Source organism: Micromys minutus (assembly GCF_963924665.1).
Source record: "Micromys minutus genome assembly, chromosome: 16".
NCBI lineage: Eukaryota > Metazoa > Chordata > Mammalia > Rodentia > Muridae > Micromys > Micromys minutus.
The window spans coordinates 10,220,045-10,228,713 of record NC_137985.1 but is presented as its reverse complement, the minus strand read 5'-3'; the positions used below and the strand labels follow the sequence as shown (position 1 = coordinate 10,228,713).

Sequence of the window (8,669 nt, the reverse complement as noted above, 5' to 3'; positions counted from 1 at the left end):
TGAAAGATACTAAATCCTACCTGTCTCCAGCTGGATCCCCACTGCGGGCTTTGGTTTTGCTTCTTCTTCTTCTTCCTTGTTCATTCACTCACAGCAGAGCTCCCTTGTACTCTGTATGAGACGCCAGCATGGATTCCATGCTGCATAAGAGTGTTTTCATGCTGGGGGAGATGTGACTATACCAGGAATGCAGTTGAATTCCACAGAAAGCCGCTTTTAGTATGCACATTCCACAAGAGGATTTCTTGGTTTTGGAGGGATATATATATATTGATTGTGATTGATCAACTTTAAAGTCAGGATCCTATCAGCATTCCTTTATGTCATACCAAGATGGTCAAAGGTTTCAACAAGGATAACAGACTAGGGAGGAAAGTGCACTATTATAGAAACCTTACTTGAATGCTGGGAACATAAGTACTTCCTCAAAAAAGTTTTATAGCTCATTTTACACCAACCAAATGATTTGGTACCAATTCTTGTAAATACTGGATATGCTGAGGTACAGCATTCGCCTGGTAAGTGTGAGGCTCTAGGCTCAGTATCATTATAAAATATACAAGAAAGAAAAAGGATGTAGGGAAGAGGAGATCTGCCTGTGTATGTGTGATGTGCTAATTCCAACATCGACAACATGACTACAGTTTAAACAATGAATTAGGGAACTGTTTTGTTTTTTTAGTTTGATTTTAGGTGTCAAAGATAGGTGGGATCAAACTGGACAATTGCAGGTTAACATTTGTGAGGGGTGGGGGAGGATACTTTAGACAGCCATGGATAAGGACAAGGTTTGAAGTCATTTAATTAAAAGACCAAGTGGTGAGAAGCTCGTTTGTTACAGTACATTACATATGGCTCTTATACAGAGTAAAATAGACACCAGGAGTCAACTGTTCACACCAGCACCGAACTCAGGTGAGCAGAGAAGCAAGGCCTTACTTGCTGGCACTGAGACTAACTCACATGCAGTGTTCTTTGGTCAGGTGTTCATGTGAGATTTAAATATAGCACTTAAAGTCAGACTTGTAAGTTTTTAAAAGTACTGTCTTAAAACTTGCCAATTAGCATTAAGATAAAGTTAAGGTTTAAAAATGTCTTATGTGATGTTTGTGATCAATATACAGATGGAAATTATGCTGATGGGTGTGGAATATTCTTTGAATTCCTGGATGACGGCTACTGCTTTGTCCGTTCAACCCCCAAAGCACATATATAAGGCATCATTTCCTAACTGCTGTTGAAAATACGCTAATTACACCGTCAGCAGCATTTTTAACTACTATGCCATAATCATCTCAAAACAATGCTTTTTACTGTATTAAATACCACAAAAAATGAGATCAAGGCTCAGTATGTGTGCTCTCAGGTGTAAGAACAGATGCCCTTGCTTCTCTCCCCTCCTAGAGATCTCACCAGGTGCTCAGAGTTTTAAGACATTTTTTTAGATGAAAAACTTGCTCCCAGTGCGAATGCAGGACTGCAGTATTTTAGTATTCTTTGGGTGACTTAAGATTAGTGTCATACTTTTAATTACAAATGAGATAATTTTCATTGTCACTTGCACTTTATGTTCTAAACTCATCTAAGAGAGATTTGAAATAAATACAGCATTTGAAGGACTCTCCCATAGATGGGTTTCAAACATGGAAGGCTTTCTACCCATAAGGTGCTGTGTTCCTGGCAGTGATGCCCTGGCCTAGTCCTTTCATACAACAGTTTGGACAGGAGTCACACACTGTGCAGGAGAGCTGGCTCTCTCTGAAGAGGAGGTTGAACGGTTGGAAATTTCTCTCTGAAGTTCCTCTACTTTCCTTTGAAGCTCTGCTCTTTTGGCAAGAAGTTCTTTGTATCTGCTGTGGATGGGTTCCTGCAAGAGCAAACAAAATCACTGCAGTAGAAGAAATCCAGGCAAACCTGAGCTCTTAACCATTCCTTGAGCTTTGTGGCACTGGCTGTTTAAGCAGTTGGACAGTCTCACCTTTAGTTCCTTAGTGAAATTTGTGTTCTGTTGTCACTTTTTATCTTTCAATGGCTTCAGATGTCCCTGAAAGATGCTACTTTATGACTATCATTTATTTAAAACTCTTCAAGGACTATGGACCTGCAGCTTTAGGGCTTTATAAAGTTATTTCTTTCTGTATACCAAAAGGCGTGTGTGTGCAGTTGGGAAAGTCTCGTAACTAAAGAACAGAGTGGGAAGTTCTGAGTGTGACAAACCTAATGGGACCATACATTGGAGATGTGTACCTGTGGTTTCATCCGGGGGTTCCACCTTATGTAATATCCCACCCAGAGCTCTAGGTGGCGCATGCTGGCTACTGGGTAAAGGACATGATTGGAGTAGCTCCCATAAAGGGGATTAGTGAAGTCTTCCAGCTGGCTGTTTATATAGGACCACAGTGACACTGTCTTCTTAGGAAGATTCTGCAAGAGAAAAATTGGTTAAGATCCCTAACACATCAGCCTTTAAACCCTAGGTGAAATTTGTGTAGGGTTGTGTGATGATTAAAATTAAAAATAGAGGATGCTGAGAATGAGATCAGAGTTCATCCACATGGGTAGACCCTCTTCTGGTCTCCCCTAACACATGTACCATACACTTTTCCATGGACAAAAAATAAAGGTGCTCCACATGATTAAATCAGTGCTGTTTATAACAGCCAAAATGAAGAACAACCCAAAGACGTGATGGGATATACACAATGGAAGATTATTTGACCATGAAGAGGAAGTGTGGTATGACATCTGAATGTTGGATAGTAATGAAAGGAGCCAGACACAAAGGTCACGTGGTGATTCCATTTAAATGACGTGCATCTGCCCAATCCTGGGAGAACATGGACTAGCAGTGTGTGATGCCTTCGGTGCAATGAAAGAGGCTCTAAATTAAATGGTGATGGCCCACAGTTCTGTGCTTATAACATTAGGATTTTGTATTTAAAATTTATGATTTAAGACTTTTAGATCAAGGGTAGTTTCTCAAAAACACTGACAGTAATTAGAATACTGCTGTGGTACTTATGACTAATAACCCACAATATACTGAAAGCCTACCATGCATGGAAATATATTTACTATGAAGTATAACACCTGCAAGGTACAGTCTAGGAAGAATTTAATTTTCACAACAGTAAACACTATCCTCCTGTTTTACGGGAACAGGAATGAACTTAGAAGTTGGTGGTCTAATACCCTAACCTGGTAGCAGGGCTGTGCAGTGTGAGCGCTCTCCCAGAGTAACCAGCTTTCTGACAAGGTGTTCAGGATGAAAGTGGACGTCCTTGTTTTGCTGTAGCAGGCTTGAACCCAGTGCTCTGAAGAGCGAGGAGAGCACTGACCTTGTACTTTCCCAGCATCTCCTATCTACATGTTTTCTTCACATTTATTTTGAGAGGATATGTGTTTAAAGGGCTGGGTTCAGATATGATCCTTCAATCTTAGCCTCTGGAATACCTGGGATTATAAATGATCCCTTATCCCCAGTTATGGGTCAAAGTAATGCTTATTATACATCTTGTAAGATACAGTATAACCAAATACATACCAAGTGAGAGCCATACCTCTTTCCCCCTCTGCTGTTCACTGTTACAGAGGAATGTCCCAAATAAACAGCTATACAAGTGGTCCAGGATGGAGATGAGAAAATACTCATTGAATTCAAATGCGGTGGGAAACTGCAAATTGGACAGCACAAGCTTGAGACATTTTCCACACACATTTATCTGTCATGAGTAGATCTTTTATAATAGTATTTAGACATTTTAAAACTACCTAAGCCATCATGGCATTATTTGTTTTCCTTCCTAAGGCAGAGTCTCATGCAGCAAGTATTGAATGGTTTTGTTTGACACTGTAATTGCCAGCCACTGATTCCTGACATGGAACAGTTCTGTTGAGTCTGGTATTCTTTCAGTTTTCAACATGTCTTATTTCTAAGAATTAAAACTATCAAATGTGCCCAGCAAATGCCTTCTGTATAGACACAGAAGTATCAGCTAAGGAGCTGTGCAGATAACTTGTAAGTCAGCCTACTTTTCTTATGGAAGAACAGGTTCTTATAATTCACAACTGGTAGCATTGATCCAACTCAGACTTAACCCTCAGTGGGCACCTCAATTTTATACAAGTCATTTTTGGAGGGCTATCCAAGGAATTAAAGACTGCCCAAAAGGTAGTAAAAGGTTTAATTGAACCCCATGTTATTAATATCACAAAACCATTCGGAAACTAATTTGTAAATAAATCTATTAATTAAGACCCTGTAAAACATTCCACAGTGAACTGGAAAATACTGCCTTGGTATTTTAGAAAAAGTCTGTCAACCTAACTTAAAATCTATGGGGACATGTAGCTTACTGCTAGTCCTTCTTTAGATGAGCCTTGCAACTGTGTCCTATCATGAACCTTTCTAGACTGAGTCATTTATACTGTTAATTATACTACTGGGGTATACAACTATTTCAAACAAACCAGCTGCCGTTACAGGGTTTCTAATAGCTCCATGATTGACAGGAGCTAAGCCATCCTGCCTTACACTTTCTGCCCCAAACACTTCTTTAAAACAGATTTTAAAAAATGGCTCAAAATAGTGTTTATTTTTGGCTGGAATTTGATGAAATTTGTTCATCTTCCTTAGCAAACGAACAGAACTGTCAGTGAACAAAGGACTTTATATCAAAGGAGGAATATTTTTCATTTTTATCAGTGCTCTGGGCTAAAATGCTACTAGAATCCAAGTGTTTAATAATTATTATTACCATAAAAACAAGTTTTAATGTCCAACAATTACAGGAGCTATTATCTCTGGGAATTAGCTATTATCAAGAATCGTAAGCCAATCAGGACCACTGAGGAATATGGGGGCAGGGTGTCACCAGATGATGTGTTTTACCTGTCTTGTCATTTGCCAGACACAGTCAATAAACTGAAGGAAAACAGGTGACCTGTCTGCATCTGCATGGTTCTTATCTCCATGGCCAACTCTCTGAAGCAAAGACAATGAAATGTCACATTTTCTATTTTCTGAAAGTATAATTTGGTTGGTATTTTTAATTTCTTCAAAACATCTTTTGAAAGTTGCAAAGTAGAAATTACTACAACTCTAGTAAGCAGAAACGTATTAACATCTTTACACATGCAAACTTCAAGATAACTACTTTAATAAATGAAACCTGTATTCTAAAACAAAGGAGAGAAAGTCCTTAAGAGCCCAGATTTTGTCTTAAAGATTTAACTTCTCTGTGGTAAGACATTTCTTATGGATAGTCAGTGGATAAGGTACCTCCCCAGGTACGATAGATAGATAGATAGATAGATAGATAGATAGATAGATAGATAGATAGATAGATAGATAGATAGATAGATAGATAGATAGATAGACAGACAGACAGACAGACAGACAGACAGATAGATTGATAGATAGATTGATAGATAGATGCATGCCACATAAGTACTTGGATCTGCTCTTCACACAATGGGTCCCCACCCATGCAAGTTAAAATCGCAGAGCAGGGATTCATTCAAAAAATTGGGGTGTACAACTTCTGAGGCAGGCTTCAATGAAAAAAAGATATTGTCATAATCCTAAGATGTTTTTTGGTTCACATCTCCCAGTATGCAGTATTGGTATTCCTGGTGCTAATGTATACTGCTGTTAGCTGTCAAGCTGGGCAGTGAGGAAGGGCCACAACAGACTATCTTCTGTCCTGCTACATGCTCACTACTGAAGAAAGAATGCCCAGTTTTCTTAGACAAGTATTAGCAAAGCAAGAGAAAATGTTACTAAGTAAACATTTTAATTAATGTGACAAAACAGAAGGCACACATTTCATTTGCTATTATCCTGTGCATCAGGATGAAACAAAGTAACATTTTAATGTTAAGTATGGATCATAAGGAAGATTTGGTGCTTTTCAAGAATGTACTGTTTTCCTTAAAATGAAATATCATAGACAGTATTTGTTGCTGATCATATAAAGATTAGAGTTTTAGTACACATTTGCCTTACTTTTCTAATAAAATCACTTGCCTATGCCTCTGATACAGTGAACAAAATAGCACATCAGGAGACTCTGTTTAACTGTGAGCTAGTATTTTCTGTAGAACAAAGGACAAAAAAAAAAAAGACACGATTATCATCTGCTAAGTTTTGACAGATTTCAAAACATCCTTAATTCTCCAAAAATGCTTACTAAAAATGCTGTTTACCTACATAGGAAAGGAAAATTTTCCTTTAAATTTTTTTAAAAGGTTTTTCTGGTAAGTACATCATTGTATGGAGAAAATGTAAGCTATTGGGAGAGATGTCTACATTGCCTAATTTTGAGCGACAGTTCCTTGGAGTGGCTTAAAAAATACTCCTAGTAAACCCTTCTAAAGACTAATATTAAAGAGCATCCATGCAGATACCAAGACCCACATCCCTCGGTGACTTCTAGGCCTCTAATGGTCTTCCTTAATTCAACTCTTGCCTTGTTCATCATCCCTTCTCAACCTAGACATCTGCTCTTCCTGCTTCCCCCTCCTGGGAAGATGACTCCAGTCTTCACTCCAATACAAACAACAGGCAGACAGCATGAGGAAGACAGCAGACTCACAAGGTCACTGTTCTAGGTTTCCTGATTCCAATACCATGTTGAACAGAAGCCACTAATTATCCCTACTAATGAATGCCACGAGGCCAAAGCACAGTACAAGAAAGCAAAGGCAAAAGGACTTTTCAAGGAAGACATAACTGTTTCACTAAATAGTAGAAATAACGGTGGGTACCACACTGTGACAGCCTTAAGTAATAATGGCAGACAACTGGGACAGGGAGAAAAAGATCAATCAAGGAATCAAGGATACCCATCCTGAAAAGCTTATGGGTGCTGTAGGGAGACAGCTATATATATATATATGTGTATATATATATATATATATATATATAGCAAGGAATGTTTTTCCTTTGTCTCCAAAGGAGTGTGGAACAAGAAGGAGCAGGATGCCTCATCCTATCATGAAGAGACTCCAGCAGGAAGTCTAAGGGGGACCATGGCCTCAGGAAGGGGTACATCCTTGTTTCTGGACATGGTGATGAATCTAAGTACTAACTTGGTAGGTACACATTAGCTGGTTGACGTATAAACTTTGGATTCATGACTTTGCAATTTTAATCCAACTAACATATTCTCAAGACTTAAATTTGAAATTCACTGTTAAAAAAAAAAAAAAATCTGAGCCCAGCCCCAGTGGCACAGACAGGAAGCTGAGGCTAGAGGATAATAAAGTAAATGTAGGGTCAGCCTTGGAAATTTAAGTGGTTAGAGTGTTTGTCTAAACTCTATGACCCTGGGTTTAATCACCAGTTTTAAGTAATTAATACATTTTGAAAAGTACTGGGCTCAATTTTTTATCATTTCTATAAGACTACCTGTTTAAATTTTTGGAAAGAATAAATAGGAAACTGTATCTTAGTCCAAAGGAGTTAAGTTGTAGGTAATCTTTTTATTTACTTTTTATGTGCATAAGCATATCTGCACGTGAGGACTGATGCCCAAAGACCGAAAGAGTCAGGTCCTCTGGAGTGACAGGTGCTTGGGAACTGAACCCGAGTGCTGGGAAATGGACTGAAGTCCTCACAAGAGCAAGTCGTCTTAACCAAGACCAAGTCTTATCCGTTAAAGACCCCAGACTTTTCTACATGAGTATTTTAATTCCAAATTACTTCAGACTACTTTATATAACTAAATCAGTATCTGCACCACCATCATTTTCATACAAGCCCAGAGGGAAAGCTAGCAGTATTTTGCAGCTTCGTTTAGAGGGACAGCGCCATGACCATTGATGACAGCTGAATTTCTAGGCAGGGATGGCAGAAGAGAAGGTCAGATAACTCTGGTTCAGACTGCGTTATGTAAGAACATACGAAAACCTTACCAAATATAGTACTCTCATGACTTGCTGAGTAAATGGCCACATTTATACCTTGTACAAGATGCATGTGAAGAAACATTAAAAGTGATGGCTCAGTGAGAAAAGTGTTTGCCACAAGAACGTAAGACCTGAGTTTGATCTGAACACCTAAGTACAAGTTAGGCAGACTATGCATGCCTGTAATCCCAGCACAGAGATGTTTTGGTAGCTGGCCAGCCTTCCCCAAATCTGTGACGCCCCCACCCCCAGGCTCAGTGAGGGACTATGTCTCTAAATAAGAATAAAGTAGAAAGAAACTAGGGAAGAAAACTGACCACCTCTGAGCTGCACAGAGGCATATGCCCATGTGAGCACACAACGGACCAAACCCAGTGAAATGAATACTTTACTCACTAGTTGGAATCTATGTCCAAAGCTGAGCCACTCTTTCTCCACAAGGACTTCAAATCCTCGTATGGTTCGATAGTATCCATCCAGCATGAGCATAGCCAGGGAAGTGAGCTGAGCTGTGCGGTCCCATCCATCACTGCAATGCACCACCACAGATGTCTTCCCAGACTCAACCTTGTCAGCAATCCTAAGAGCCCCTGCAAGAATGAGCTGGAAACAAGTTTTAAAATGAAAGTTAAAACACTTCTTAAAAGAAAATAATACAGTCTTGTTAGATTGAGAACTATGTCAGTCACATGGAAAGAGGCATCAATAAAAAGGAGCCAGGTGCCAAGGCTCTTGCCTATAATCCTAAGAGTCTGAGG

The 8,669-nt window shown here is 39.1% G+C and overlaps 1 protein-coding gene across 2 annotated transcripts in view; it reads right to left on the bottom strand.

Moving 5' to 3' along the window:
- Nucleotides 1-8,669, bottom strand: part of MTMR2 (myotubularin related protein 2) — a 57,704-nt gene that overhangs the window by 1,504 nt on the left and 47,531 nt on the right. For both annotated transcript variants that reach the window (XM_080929791.1, XM_080929792.1), the window contains 5 exons: nt 8,308-8,514; nt 4,892-4,984; nt 3,561-3,674; nt 2,248-2,424; nt 21-1,867 (listed from right to left, as the gene is read on the bottom strand). In XM_080929791.1, coding sequence (XP_080785917.1) covers nt 1,706-1,867; nt 2,248-2,424; nt 3,561-3,674; nt 4,892-4,984; nt 8,308-8,514 — 753 coding nt within the window. In that variant the 3' untranslated portion in view covers nt 21-1,705. The remainder of the gene's footprint in view (nt 1-20; nt 1,868-2,247; nt 2,425-3,560; nt 3,675-4,891; nt 4,985-8,307; nt 8,515-8,669) is intronic.